The sequence below is a fragment of the Heterodontus francisci genome, chromosome 1 (genome assembly GCF_036365525.1).
Source record: "Heterodontus francisci isolate sHetFra1 chromosome 1, sHetFra1.hap1, whole genome shotgun sequence".
Taxonomy (NCBI): domain Eukaryota; kingdom Metazoa; phylum Chordata; class Chondrichthyes; order Heterodontiformes; family Heterodontidae; genus Heterodontus; species Heterodontus francisci.
In genome coordinates this window covers 214179154-214195133 of record NC_090371.1, presented here as the reverse complement: position 1 = coordinate 214195133, position 15980 = coordinate 214179154, and the positions used below count along the sequence as shown (strand labels likewise).

At 40.4% G+C, this 15980-nt stretch overlaps 1 protein-coding gene across 2 annotated transcripts in view; it reads right to left on the bottom strand.

Annotated features, from left to right (window-relative positions):
- Nucleotides 1–218: 218 nt before the first annotated feature.
- The window catches only part of slc10a7 (solute carrier family 10 member 7), a 435171-nt gene continuing 419409 nt past the window's right edge, over nt 219–15980 (bottom strand). The window contains exons 10-11 of one of the 2 annotated variants that reach the window (XM_068041314.1): nt 14637–14782; nt 219–2046 (exon numbers count right to left, since the gene is read on the bottom strand). In XM_068041314.1, coding sequence (XP_067897415.1) covers nt 2008–2046; nt 14637–14782 — 185 coding nt within the window. In that variant the 3' untranslated portion in view covers nt 219–2007. The remainder of the gene's footprint in view (nt 2047–14636; nt 14783–15980) is intronic. The other variant, XM_068041305.1, reaches the window with a different exon arrangement.

The window sequence follows — 15980 nt, the reverse complement described above, 5'->3', positions numbered from 1 at the left end:
CAGGAGCCCGCCTGCCATCCTTAATAGGATGGCAAGCATGAAGGCTGTCCGGGAAAATACCTCTGCCAGTCTGGCTTCTGGCAAGTGTGGGCTTGGGACCCCTTTGGGGGGTTCCGAAGCCTGTTGGAAAATGCAATGAATGCATTAGTCAATCTCATCACAAAGAACTACAAAGGCAGACTATTAACCTGCTTGTGTGTATACTCAACAGTAACAGAAGAAACTAAACAGACCATAAAAATATATTTTGGTATTGGCATGAAGCCTTTGTGAGCTAATTGGAATCATTTAGCTTTATTGATAAATCCTGCAAAAATAAAAATTGCCACTAGACATCAATGCACTTGTAAAATAAACATTAATAATAATGGCCCACAAGCAATAACATTCAAATGCTTACATAACTCTCAAAAGACTCAGATACTTCACCTAGGTCCTATCTTGTCCAGAAGCAAATAAAAAGCAAAATGTTAGAGACAATTACAGGGTATGAAAGCAGCTCAGAAAACACAATGAATATACTGCTGATATGCCTTGAATTAAACATGAGCTAAGCCTGATGCAAATAAGAGTTTGTCTACATGGTTGTATTATTAATTGTATGTTGCTAATGGCCCCATTATTTCAAGGATCATGCTCCAAAATTGATAGTGGAATCACATCAGAAATCTCTGTACTGCATTTAATAAATGAACACAATACTGTCCAAAGGAATTGTGACTGACTCTATTACGGATACAAAATAATAATCCAACTGAAGGGTCTATTTTAATCACACATCGTGTCATTGAATGTCAAACGGATTTAGTCATCTGAGTCCTGAGACCAAAGCGTTGTATATATAAATATATATGTGTGTGTGTGTGTGTGTGTATACATACAAGATATATATAAACACTTTATTAGCCTTTACCAGTGCTGCCGATGACAAACAATGTCAAAATCAGGGTTTGTAACATAAAATGTTAAAAGTCCTCACAGGATACTAGTTTGGTAACATAAAATGGAACAGGACCTTGGGTGCTTTCAAATAATTGCTAACAAAGAAATTGATATTCGGCAGTTTGCAGCTGAAATTATGTAACTCATCAACACACAATCTTGATTCATTGAATTTGAGATTCAGTTCTGTCATTTTGGAATAGTAGAATTACATTAATGCATTCAAAGAAGAGCATCCACTGAATGAAATATTTAGTGTTTCCCACATTCAATAACTGTTCAACAATGATGTCTGGTCTGAATTTAATTTTGCCTCACTTGAATACGTTAATTTTACTGGCTGAAGGGTACTCATGCAATTTGATTGGAGGCCTTCTATCAATTGCGTTGTTTATTCTCAATCCAGCAAGAAACTACTTAAAAATAGCCACTATTCTTCAATTCGATTAATGTCAAGCATTATGGTTTTAATGGGAGCAGACACTAACAGAGTTAATTTCTGCCCCTTGCCCACCACAACAGCACTTAGACATACCATGGGGAATGCTCATGGGACAAAGCTTTGTGAATTTAACACAAAATGAGGGCAGCTAATGTTATAACATTATATGTAAAGCCTAAGGGAGGTATATACCAATGTAACATTTGTTTCTTTTTTTTAGAAAAATAGGAGAGAAACGTGAAAGAAAATCCTTTATGTTTTTTTGATAACTGAACATCATTTTGAAAACCTAAATGCTACGATCTGTTAATTATCCCATCTGTTGATTTAGTAAATATTTTTGTTGTTTAAAGCCAAATCACTCATACACCATGAATAAATTGCAGCAGTCTTCTGCTCTTATTCAACTATAAGTTCTTACATAAGGAGAAAATCAAACTAAAAGTGTCAGTTGTACTCTTAAGGCACTTAATGATGAACACCCTTGAAATAATATAGATACAGATGCAAAATTCTTAAACATAAATCTTCACCCAAACGGTTTGCTGGAGGTTCTACATGTACAGTTCACTGCATGATATATATATATATACATACATACAAAATAAAAGATTCCGCTGATGTTATACAGGCATCTTTGTCTGTCTTGTGAGCTTTACTGCCTGTGAATGAAAAAAAAGTTATTTCTTTAATTTTGAAACAAACAGCAAATCAGCATGGTATATATTTCACAATAGAAATGTCTGGTAAAGTTGGCTATACTACAGCCAGTCACAGTGGCAATTGTTTTTCTTTTAAAAGTTGGTGTTCGATATACAAGGATTTGCTTTTATCATGCATTTAATAACGACATCAACTTGCCTTTAACATAGATTTTCACAGAAGTATTACGGAACATAATTAAACAGCAAGCTACATAAGGATATATTAGGCCAAATGACCAAAAGCTTGTCTTAAGGAACATCTTAAAGGAGAAAAAAGAGGGAGAGGCAAATAGGTTTAGGAAGAGAATTCCAGAGCTTAGGGCCTTGGCAGCTGAAAGACGCCTGAATTGCAACAGCACAGGTATCTCAGAGAGTTGTAGGACCGGAGGAGATTACAGAGATAGGAAAGAGCGATGCCATGAAGGGATTTAAAAACAAAGAAGAGAAGTTTAAAATTGAGGGGCTGCTTAACCGGGAGCCAACATAGGTCAGTGAGCTCAGGAGTGATAGGTGAACAGGATTGGTACGAGTTAGGACATGGGCTGCAGAGATTTGGATGACCTTAAGTTTACAGAGGGTTGAGGTTGAGACACTGGTCAGGAGTGGGTTGGAACAGTCAAGCCTTGAGGCTTACAGCAGCAGATGAGCTGAGGCATGGGTGGAGTCAGGCGATGTTGAGCAGGTGGAAATGAGTGGTAGAGAGGCAGAAAGATTTAAGGGAAGAATATCACAGCTTAGGGCCTAGGTAGCTAAAAGCAGGGCTGCCAATGGTGGAGTGATGAAAAACAGGAATGCACAAGAAGTTATAAATGGTGAAGCGCAGAGATCTGGGGGGTTGTAGGGCTGGAGGAGACTATAGAAATGGGAGAGGTGAAACCATGGAGGGATTTGAAAACAAGGACGAGAATTTTAAAATCGAAGTGCTGCTTGACCAAGAACCATTGTAGATCAGTGAGTACAGGGAAGATTGGTGAACGGGACCTGGCACAAGTTAGGACACGAGTAGCAGAGTTTTGAATTACCTCAAGTTTGCAGAGGGTAAACATGTGCTGGCCAGAAGTGAGAGAAATGCATTGGAATAATCAAGTCTAGAGGGAACAAAGGCATGGATGAGGGTTTCAACAGCAGATAAGCTAAGGCAAGGGTGGAGTCAGGCGATATTACGGAGGTGGAAAATAGGCGGTCTTAGTGATAGTGTAGATATGTAGTAGGAAGCTCATCTAGGGTCAGATATAACACGAAGGTGGAGAACAATCTGATTCAGCCTCAGACATTTGCCAGGGACAGAGATGGAGTCGGCGTCAAGGCAACGGAATTAGTGATGAGGACTGAAGACAATGTCTTCTGCCTTCTTAATAAGTAACAAAAGAAATCATATGGAACTCATAGCATTTCTAACTTGTTATCTTATAATTTGTTTTGGTTTACCTTCAAAAAATGTTTGGGGCAAGTGCAGAGATTCACTAGTGAGATGAAAGTCTCCTTTAAGATAGCTATAAGGGTCTCAGTTGAAATTAGTTTGAGTGGCGCAAAACCCGGTTCCAACAGAGCAACAAATTGTCTATAATTCAGCACTAGTTGATATTAAATTGGTACTGCGAGTGAAAGATGACCTCAGGATGGAGAATGTGGAAAATAGAAAATCTCCCATCAGTGCGACACATAGAATCATAGAATGGCTACAGCACAGAAGGAGCCATTTGGCCTGTTGTGTCCATGCTGGCTCTCTGGAAGAGCAACTCGAGAGAGTAAAGGCCTAAACTGCTCAATCTCTCTTCATAAGACAAACCCCTCATCTCTGGAATCAATCTAGTGAACCTCCCCTGAACTGCCTCCAATGTAACTATATCCCTCCTCAAATAAGGGGACCAAAACTGTACGCAATACTCCAGGTGCGGTCTCACTAATGCCTTGTACAGTTGCAGCAACACTTCCCTATTTTTATACTCTATTCCTTTAGCAATAAATGCCAAAATTCCATTTGCCTTCCTTATTACCTGCTGTACCTGCATATTAGCTTTCTGCGATTTATGCACGAGGACACCCAGATCCCTCTGCACCGAAGCACTCTGAAGTTTCTCTCCATTTAGATAATAATTTGCCTTTCTATTATTCCGACCAAAATGGATAACCTCACACTTACCCATGTTAAACTCCATCTGCCAAATTTTGGCCCATTCACCTAACCTATCCATATCCATTTGTAAATTTCTTATTTCTTTATTGCAACTTACTATCCCACCTATTTTAGTGTCATCTGCAAATTTGGCTATAGTACCTTCTATCCCTGCATCCAAGTCATTGATATAGATTGTCGCTTTTGTTTCTTTTGCCAATCACCTTAAAACCGTGTCCTCTGATTCTTGACACTTGCGCCAACGGGAACAGTTTCTCCCTATTTACTCCGTCCAGACCCCTCATGATTTTGAACACCCCCATCAAATCTCCTCTCAAGCTTCTCTTCTCCAAGGAGAACAGCCCCAGATCCTCTAACCTATCCATGTAACTAAAGTTCCTCATTCCTGGAATCATTCTCGTGAATCTTCTCTGCACCCTCTCTAATGCCTCATACTTCGTAAAGTGTGGTGTCCACAATTAGACACAATACTTCATTTGAAGCCGTATAAGGGTTTTATACAGGTTCATCATAACTTCCTTGCTTTTGTATCCTATGCTAAAGGCCTGCTACCTGACCCGAACCTGATGACATGGATCGAACTCGGGTCGGGCGGGCCTCTCTTCTGGGTCCGGCTTTTGGGCTCGGGTCAGGTCGGGTCGGGCCGAGTCCAGGTCGTGCTTGGGTCGGGTCGGGCCGGACACACATGGTAAGTGCTCTGCCAGTAAGTATTAAAAATAAAAACTTAGCTGAGCTGGGAGTCCGGGACGAAACTGAGTCTGCGCAACGAGCGAGTGATGTCACTGTGATGTCATCACACATGCACTGCAGCTTCGTGGCGCTTCCCAGTCCGAAGGTAAGTAAAGGGATGGTCGGGTCAGGTCGGGTCGAGTTAGGCCGGATTCGGGTCGGGTCGGGTCGGACTTGGGGCGAAATTGGAGGGACTCGGGCCAGGTTGGGCACGGGTCCGCTGTGGATCGGTCGGGTTCTTTTTCCCGATCTGAGAAGGCCTTTACTCAATGCCCCTATTTATAAAGCCCAGGTCCTTTATACTTTATTAAGCACTTTCTCAACTTGCCCTGCCACCTTCAATGAGTTGTGCACATTGGTCCCTCTGCTCCTGCACCCCCTTTAGAATTGTACCCTTTATTTTATATTGCCTCCCCTCATTCTTCCTACCAAAATGAATCACTTCAACTTCTCTGCACTAAATTTCATCTTCCACCTGTCTGCCCATTCCACCAGCCTGTTGACGTCCTGAAGTTTATCATTATCCTCCTCACAGTTCACAATACTTCTAAGTTTTGAGTCATCTTCTAACACTGACCCCTGGGGAACCGTACTACGTATTTTCCTCCAGTCTGGAAAACAATGGATCACCACTACTCTCTTTTTCCTGTCACTCATCCAACTTCGTATCCACGCTGCTATTGTCCCTTTTACTCCATGGGATCTAACGTTGCTGACAAGCCTGTTATGTGGCACGTTATCAAATGCTTTTTGGAAGCCCACATACACATCATCAACCACATGACCTTCATCAACCTTCCCTGTTACTTCATCACAAAACTCAAGTCAGTTAAACATGATTTGCCTGTAATAAATCTTTTATTTGTTTCTTCACTTCCCCTCTGAACTTTCAACATTCAGCCTGATTCTCTCTTGTATTATCTGTCATCTGCACCCTTTTTCTGCTTTATTTATCCTCCATCACTGTCATCACCCAGGGAGCTCGGGATTTGTTTGTCTTACTTTCCCCCTCATGCAAATGTACCTCGAACTATCTCCTCTTTAAAGGCAGCTCGGTGTTCCATTAGTGTTGCTGGTCAATCTTTGATTCCAATTTACCCAGGCCAGATTTGTTCTCACCCCCACTGAATGTGGCCCTCCCCCAATTAATTATTTTTACTCTAGATTGCTGCTTGTCCTTTTTCATAACTAACCTAATCCTTATGATACTCTGATCATTGTCCGCTAAATGTTCCCCTATTGACACATCATTCACTTGACCCCCCTCCCCATTCCCTAGAACAAGATCCAGCAATGCCTCCTTTATTGTTGGACCAGAAACATATTGATCTAGAAAATACTCCTAAACACTATTCATAAACTCTTCCCCCTCTCTGTCCTTTACACTATTACTACCTAGTCTATATTAGGATAATTAAACTCCCCCATTATAACTACTCTATATTTCTTGCACCTCTCTGTAATTTCCTTGCAAATTTGTTCTTCTGTATCTTTCCCACTAGATGGTAGCCTATAGAATACACCCAATAGTATATTGGTACTTCTATTGTTTCTTCGCTCTAACTAAACACATTTTGTCCTCTAGGACATTCTCTCTCCCCAGCTCTGTAATGTTCTCCGTAATCAGTATTGCTATCCCACCTCCATTCTTTCTGTCCCTATCCTTCCAGAACACCTTGTATCCCAGAATATGTAGTACCTAGTCCTGCCCTTTCTTTGAGCCAGGTCTCCATTATTGGCACAACATCATATTCCCAAGTGTCTAGCTGCACCTGCAGCTCACCAACCTTCTTTACCACATTCCGTGCATCCACATACATGCACAGTAAACTTAATTTAGCCGTTATTTCATTTCCAGTCAGGGGTCAGCAACAAGTCTGCACACAGACACCAGTGTCTTTGATAAAAGATTTTGAGGTGCATGACTGTTAATTTCAGAGACAAGAAATTTCCCATTGGCTTCTTCTTTCTGAGCAGAGTGGCTATAAAATAACAGTTTCACAGCTGACAGGTGCTGAGAGCATGGATGGCGCTTCCGAACATCTGAAAACTTTGGGGTCTTCCAGCGGGTTCTGATTTTTTAAAAAAGCCCTCCAGAAAACCTTGAAGCAGTCCGGAGTTTGGAAACCGTTGTTCCCACTCTGAGCAACGGTCGGTGGTTGGGGGGGGGGCGGGGGGTACAGAGAGAGGGGGGAAGAGAGAGGGCTGAGAGAGTGAGGGGACATAGAGAGGAGAGGGGAGAGAGAGGGAATAGAGCGAGGAGAGGGGAGAGAGAGGGAATAGAGAGAGGGAGGGGAGAGAGTGGGGAGACGGGGGGGAGAGACGGGGAAGAGAGCGGAGAGAGGGGGCAGAGAGAGAGGGGACAGAGAGGGGGAGAAAGAGAGGGGGAGAAAGAGAGGGGGAGAAAGAGAGTGGAGGAGGGGGATAGAGAGAGAGGGAGGGGGCAAAGGGGGGTCAGAGAGGGAAGACAAAGATAGCAGGTGGGGAAAGAGAGAGTGGGAGGGGGTCAGAGACAGCAGAATGACATGGTGGGGGAATGACAGAGGGGGGAGGGAACAATACAGAGAGGGGGAATACAGAGAGGGAGGGGGGGAGAGAGAGACAAAGAGAGAGAGGAGGGAGAGAGCGCGATCAAGATCCCTCCTGACAGATGAACATCTATCCAGAATACTCCACATCATTACAAGTGTGTGGACAGATATTGACTACTTGTGCAAGCTAGAAAGAATGTTAGGCATCCCACTAAACGAGTGTCCAACACAGTGTAGAGAAAGTAAGAATATAAATTAGTCTTCTCATTTAAAGCTCCTTCACAAAAATGCTCAATTTGTTGTTCTTTTGATTAATAGGAAAATACATTTTTCATGCCTTTATCCTTCCAATATTGTGTCAGCGGCCTCCGTGCAAGACAAAAATTGTAAGGTGGACCCCCGCGCAAAAAGGTTGGACACCTCCCTCTCTCTGGCACTCCTCTCTCTCCCCCCACCCCCCCCACCCACTGGCGCTCTAACTCGTTGTGTCCCCCTCTCTCTCTCCCCTACTTCTTCGAAGCACGGTTATTTTAAAACCTAGGTTTAAAGGCTTGTGTTACATAAACTCATTTTAAAATGTCAAAAGTCACTTAGGGAATGTCTCACTTTCTACACTCTGGCACACATTACTTTCACATGGGACACAAGATCAGTGACATGTTGGAAGTTGCTGGACTTTTACTTCTATATAGATTTCGCAATTCCGCTGCTATCCATTTGGAATCACATTGTTCCAGAACTTGTACTGAGGGAAAAACAGGCAAGAAAATCCAAAGAATCTCCAGAAATTAGCACTGTAGGTTCCTCATGAATACAACAGTATGTAATGGGGATGAATAATATTGGCAAAAACTGGATGCTGCTGACCCGTATACAATAGCTAGTAAATACAATGTAATGGAGAGCTTTAATAAACCTCAATCTGTGATAAACTGTCTACAATTCCTTAACAAAATCCATGCTGCATTTGCAGTTTTAAAAACTATTGGGGAAGACATAGTCAAAATTTATCATGTTTCAATGACCATGTTAGAAACAGTCATTAAGTGATTTTTTTTGCTGCAAATTGGATTAAAGGACACGTTTTATAAGTATGTCAAAGATCAGTAACTGCAATGTGCATCATTTACTATTCAGTTTGAAGGCAAATAACCTGAGTGGTAATGTCATTTGAAAGTTGCCTGTATCATATAATTACATTATGTTAAAAGTGCACCTTTGATAACAGGTAAGAGATTTGGGTTGGACGTAAATTGGTTAGTCTGGAGTACAATCTTACAGATAGTGGCTAAACATTTTGTAACTGAATAATAGATGCAGTAACAACCATTCAACTTTTTGCAAAAGCTTTTTGTTAATAATTATTTTGTCAGAGCTGAATCGCAATTGACAGTGATAGACTGAGACATAGACATAAGTGAATTTAAGAGAATCCTTTATTGGAGGACCCGAAGGGCACTCTTTATTTGTATTTGTGTTTATCTAAATTTGTCACTAGCTTTGGTGAGCAAATGACATTTTGTGTGTCAGAGATTCTGTTGTTTCTGTATTTCAGAATCCAGTACCTAGTTTAACAGCCTGTCAAGATGAATGAACTAGACTTGGCTACCTACCGTTAATCTCTCTGTCCCTTCCTGTTAGAGTGTGGCTACCCTACCCGAACCCAAAAGGACCTGCGACATATGTCGGGTTCGGGTCGGACACAGTGGCAGCCAGGATGTCAAGGCAGGAAATACTTCGCACGAGTCTGCAGTGGGCGATTCCATCCAAGGTACAGCACAACCTCTTCAATAAAGTTGATTATATTCCGGTGGTTGGGTCGGGCGCTGGAAAAAATGAAAGGACTCGGGCCGGGTCGGGCTCAGGTTGGATGCGGTTTTGTCGGGTTCAGATCGAGTTTCATTTGCAGACCTGAGCAGGCCTTTACTTCCTGTTCCACTCTGCTTTTTTTGTACATGACTCTTCTGAAGCACTATCTGCTCCATTCTATAAAACTCTCCTGATTTGGAGATCACTAACCTTTTGTTGGCTGCCCTGTCTTCAGACACATATTACAAGCAGGTGCAGAAGTTAACCATCACAGGTTAAATTGTCTTGTGCCAATAGAAGTGTGAGATATGGTCCATCTTCCTGTTGCTGATTTTTTTTTACTGCCTCACCTCAATAACCGAATAATCCTCTCCTTGAAATTTCATGAATTATTGGGTGAATTTGCACTCCTGACACAATGTGAATCCACAGAGATCATCCGATAAGGTCCACCTACCACCCCGTGACGTGGTGTAGGCTAGCTCTATTCTATCAGCAAAATAATTTGCACTGGCATTGCATACTATTTTGTTTGCTAGCTAGCTAATGTAGTTGTGCTGCTCTCCATTGATGTTTGTATGCTTAGCTACTTTATTTATAGGGAGAAATGTGTTTTAAATTGGATTGTGTTTTGATGGCATTAGATTGGCAACAGATAGATTAGATACAGATTAATTACCCCCATGTCCGTGGCTGAATCAATAATATTGTCAAATGTGTGTGGTGCAACATGTCGGTGGCTATCCCTGATTCTAGTCTCTATTGTCTGAAAATTGGTGGTTCTTCTTCCCACTCCAGAACTTGAATACATAATCTAGATTAACACTTCAGTAGGGTACTGAGGGAGAGTTCTATTTCTGGAGATGCTATCAATGAGATGTCAAACTGAAGTCTCACCTGCCTGTTGAGGCATGTAAAAGATTCCACTGTACTATTCAAAGAGGAATAGGAAGGTCTGTTAGTGTCTTGGCCAACATTTCTCCCTCGACCAAAACAGATTAACTAGGTATTCATCTCATTTGCTGTGTTCAAAATGGCAACTGCAGCACTACAGGGTTTTCAGAAAAGATAGCGAGGAGAATAAAAAAGGAGGGAGGGGGGTCGCAATATTGGTTAAAGAAACAATCACAACTATAAGGAGGGATGTTATGCTGGAAGGATTATTAAATGAGGCCATGTGGGTTGAAGTGAAGAACAAAAAGGGGGCAAACAACTGGGAATATACTATAGACCCCAAACAGTCAGAGGGAGACAGAAAAGCAAGTATGTAAGGCAAATTTCCAAGAAGTGCTAAAACAATAGGGCAGTAATAGTAGGGGTATTTCAACTATCGTAATATTAACTCAGATAGAATCAGTATAAAAGATATAGAGGGTGCAGAATTCTTGAAATGCATTCAGGAGAATGTTTATAGCCAGTACGTAGCAAGCACAATAAGAGAAGAGGCAGTTCTGAACTTAGTTTTAGACAATGCACCTGGATAGGTGGAAGAGATATCAATGGGGGTGCATTTTGGTGGTACTGATAATTCAGGCAGATTTAGCGTAATTATGGAAAAGGATAAAGACAGACCAGGAGTAAAAGTTCTCAACTGGGGAAAGGCCAATTTTACTAAGCTGAGATATGATTGAGCAGAAGTGGACTGGAAACAGCCCCTTCAAGATAAATTAGTGGCAGAGCAGTGGGAGGCATTCAAGGAGGTGATAATGAGAGTTCAGAACAAATATGACCTCACAAAGAAAAAGGGCAGGATTCCCAAATCTAGAACCCCCTGGATGTCAAAGAACATACACGGTAGGGTAAGGCAAAAAAGGGAAGCTTATGGTCAGGTACTGAGCACTCAATACTACAGAAAGCCTTGGTGGAGTATAGAAAGTGCAGAAGTGAAATTAAAAAGAAAGTTAGGAAAGCACAGACAGGGCATGAAAAAATATTGGCAAGTAAAATCAAAGGTAACCCAAAGATATTTTATAAATACATAAAGAGCAATAGGATAACTAAGAAAAGTGTAGGGATTATTAGAGGCCATAAAGGGAACCTGTGTGTGGAGGCAGAAGGCATGGGCATGGCTCTTAATGAAAAATACATTGCATCTGTCTTCACAAAAGAGGGGAACAATGCAGACATTGTAGATAAGGAGAAGTATGAAATATTAGATGGGATAAACATAGTGAGAAAGGAAATATTAAGGAGTTTAGAATCTTTGAAAGTAGATAAAACTACAGGTCCAGATGAAATGTATCCCAGGCTATTAAGAGAAGTAAGGGAGGGAATGGCAGAGGCTCTAACTATCATTTTCCAATCCTTTCTGGCTACAGGTGAGATGCTGGAGGATTAGAGGACTGCCAACATTGTACCATTACTTAAAAAGGGAGAAAGGGATAGACAAAGTAATTAAAGGCCTGTCAGCCTAACCTCTTGAGATGAACAAATTATTTTTCAAAAATTCTGAGGGATAATATTAATAGCATTAAGTAATCACGGACAGTCCAGCATGGATTTATTAATGGAAGGTTGTGTTTGACTAACTTGATTGAATTTTTTGAGGAAGTAATACGGAGGGTCGATGATAATAGCATGTTTGATGTAGGCTACATGGATTCTAACAAGGCTTTTGACAAGGTCTCACATGGCAGACTGGCTAGAAAAGCAAAACAACATGGGATCCAAGGGAACGTGGCAAGTCAGATTAAAAATTGGCTCAGTGGCAGAAAGTGAACGTTAATGGACGATGGGTGTTTTGGTGATTGGAAGGCTGTTACCAGTAGGGTCCGCAGGGCTCAGCACTAGGTCCCTTGCTTATTGTGATATCAGTGATTTGGACTGAAATGTAGGGGGCATGATTAAGATGTTTGCAGACGATGCACAAATTGGCCGTATGGTTGATAATGAGGAAGAAAGCTGTGAACTACAGGACGATATCAATAGACTGGTCTGGTAAGCAGAAAAGTGCAAATGGAATTCAATCCAGAGAAGTGCAAAGTATTGCATTTGGGGAGAGCAAACAAGTCAAGGGAATACACAATAAATGTTAGGATACTGAGAAGTATAGAGCAACAGAGGGACCTTAGAGTGCATGTCCAGAGATCCCTTTTGAGCCAAGGCATAGAATTTAAGAGTAGGGAGGTTATGCCAGAACTGTATAAAACTTTAGCTAGGCCACAGCTACAGTACTGTGTACAGTTCTGGTTACCACATTACAGGAAGGATGTGATTGCATGAAACAAAGCACAGGAGATTTATGAGGATGTTGCCAGGACTGGAAAATTTTTAGGTATGAGGAAAGATTGGACAGGCTGGGGCTGTTCTCTATGGAACAGAAGAAGTTGAGAGGAAATTTAATTAAGGTGTAGATAATTATGAGGGGCTTAGATAAAGTGGATAGGAAGTAACTATTTCCCTTAGCAGTGAGATTAATAACCAAGGGACACAGAAGTAAAGTAAATGGTAGAAGAATTACAGTGGAGTTGAGGAATTTTTTTTCACTTAGAAGGTGATGGGAGTCTGGAATTCACTGCCTGAAAGGGTGGTAGAAACAGAAACCCTCATCACATTTAAAAAGTGCTTGGATATGCACTTGAAATGCTGTAAGCTATAGGGCTATGGACTAATAGCTGGAAAGTGGGATTAGGCTGGATAGCTCTTTTCTGGTCAGCATTGACATTATGGGCCGATTGGCCTCCTCTGTGCTGTCAATTTCCATGCTTCCCATGAAAATTCACAGTCCCAGCTCTGCATTTCCCTCTTTAACACCACTAAGTTCAGAAATTTTGCTACGTGAGGAATCCACATGGTTTGCAACCTCCCAATTTGTGGCACAATGTGTTGATGCACTAACATGCCAATGTTATTGCTGAAAAATAATAAAAATAGTTGCAACAAAAGTTTCAGTAAAGCATTTATGATACAAAGGAACTCTCGAGGCTATATTCTGAAAAAAATGTCAACTTCTACTAGCATTGGCTTATTAATAAAAACATAAGATTGTAGCAATTTTACTCATCTGTGCATACGCAGAACCATGATCATTTGCACTGGTGTAAAATTAAGATTAAGGTGATGTTGGTATTCAAAACTAAGCATAAGGAGGCAAAAGTCAAATATGTTCCTACATTCCAACAGTAACTGTACTTCAAAAATATTTAATATGGCTGTAAAGTGCTTTGGGGTCGTGAAAGGCGTTATATAAATGCATCTTTCTTTCTTTAAATTATTAATCATTAGGAATCTGGGAACCTTGGATGGAGTTGTTTCTTCCTAAATTAAAGATTGTGTAAGAAATAGTCATTGTGCAGAATAACAAGTATAGTAGTTGGGCTTTGGAAATTAAGATGCGATTATTTCAATCTATGTCTGAATTTAGATACCTAATAAGCCCCGAGAGAGATTATGTAGTATGGGTTTCACTGTATTATACCACATAATCAAATCAAATACACACAAATTAATAAAAATACTAATCAACAGTTAGTTTTAAAGTTACAATAAATTTGTAAAATAATGAACTTTACAAAACAAAAGGAAACTCAATCTCAGGGCACGACTGTGCCTGTTTCAATTCTTTAAAAATAGTTTCTTCACGCCTCAAATTTAACCAACATGTCTTTGACAACTCCACCCTAAGTCCTTTATCTATCAACATTCTTGATTTCACAATTTCCTCTGAGTACATTTTTTGCCCTGATTTCAAATGGAACTTCTGAATTTCCTCAATTGCTTCCAATGGTTTCCATTTTCGTGCCAAATATTTTTGTTCCCACTGGTAATTTTCAAATCTCAATAATGTCCAAGTCACTTTAAGACTTGAATACCGCTGCCATATCGGGACAGAATCTTGCAGCACTTCTCTTGCAATTCTGCATAGAATACTGTCTTATGAGCAATTCTTCATCACTTCTAGTCTCCGATATTGCAATCTTTTTGGTCTTTTGTCTATTTTATAAGCTATGGTCAATCTGTCTCTGAACTTTTCGCTCCTGTAGCTTCTAAGATCTAAATATGCCATGTTCCATGCCGTTCTTCCTGCCCATTGTGTAAAAATTAAGACTCATAACATTGTTCCTCACTCGAACACATTGGGGACAATCAACACATGAAATCCACTGAAACCTTTCTGTTTCCTTCAAAGTTTCTAAGATTTTCTGGAACTGTAATCAGATTTGGGGTAAGTTACATAAAACAAAGCAGAAGAGTATTCAGGCCTTCTAAACTTCGAGAAAGTAAGACAAAACCAAAAGGGGTAAATGTTTACAGCAGTGTTTTCTCAAAAAACAGATTTCTTATAATCTCACTTAAACAGTTCTACTTGTTTCAGGTTACTTATCTGGCTTGGCAGGCCTTACCTTTTGACGAGTGATCATCCAGCTTTTCACAGTTCCAACTAATAGACCACCCAGCAGAATCTGGGTGGGATGATAGATGAGTAATGGAACAGAGATGATGGATAAATGTTCATACCCTGAAAACACTATCTTCAACAAAGGGATTCCTGTTAATAGAAAACAAAAGATACAAAGAAAGTTAGTTAAAAACTCCAAAATGTTTGTAATATTTTACAAATTTTGGGTTCTTAATCCATGAGAAAATATTAAAGACAATCTCCCTTTGTTCCAGTTTCATATTGACTACACTTGAAAATGAGGGGAGCAATTTTCATCCCCCTATTTGACAGGAACAGAACGGCAGTGCAAGCAAAATGGCAGCACAGCCTTTACCACACTTTCCCACTGCTGTGCATCTGTGTCATTTGAGTGCGGTCTTGAAGTGGGTGGCTCAGGTGCTGGCCGGAAACAGGCTGGAGCCTCACTAGCCCTTGAAAAATGGGGCCATATGATGACAACAGGATCCTGATGCATATTATAGTGCCAATAGTCAGGGTATGTTGCACAAGCTGCACCCATTGGTATTTGGCATTGAGCAGCCTAAATACCAGTCCTTAAACCAGCCGCTGTAAAGACTTCCAAAAATATTTAAAGGATCAAATACAATTTGCAAACAGTTTATTTCCATTTTCAAGTTATAAATTCATATATTTTGAAATACAGCATGTGAATATTCCTTGCTTGTGGTTTATCATTGGATTTGCTAACCTTTATCCTTCATTGTATGTTTTGAATCCACTGAATGAATGGCAAGTCAGATTCAAGACACGGGCATTGAGTAGCATAAATTAGATTGCAAGTGTACAGGAAAACAAATCAAATCAGAACATAACATGATAATCACAAAACCATGCAAGTACCACACACAGCTGACATGTAAGCATAATGCATTCTCACATTAAGAATTGTGGAAACAGAAATCTTTTAAGGCAAACCTAAGACGATGATAAATTGTTCTCTATGGCTTCCAATCAATCAGTGAGAATTATAGAGCCTACAGTTGTATGCTATATGTGAACTTAAAGATAGTACACAAGTTGAAGACTATGGTGATCAGAGTTCAACAATAATGAATATATTTTAACATGTTAGTACTCTGATAATGCGTCTTTTTCTTTGACAGAGCCTCAATGAGCTCTCATGATGACATATAGCAATGTAGGATAGTGCACTATCTATGCATTTACAAGGCCACTGAGCTGCCACACTGCAAATGTTTATAAAAGATTAATCAAATGTTTCAGAACTACAATACACTGTCTGTAAAGCAGGTGGAAGATATGTACTTTAAATGGATTTTTCATT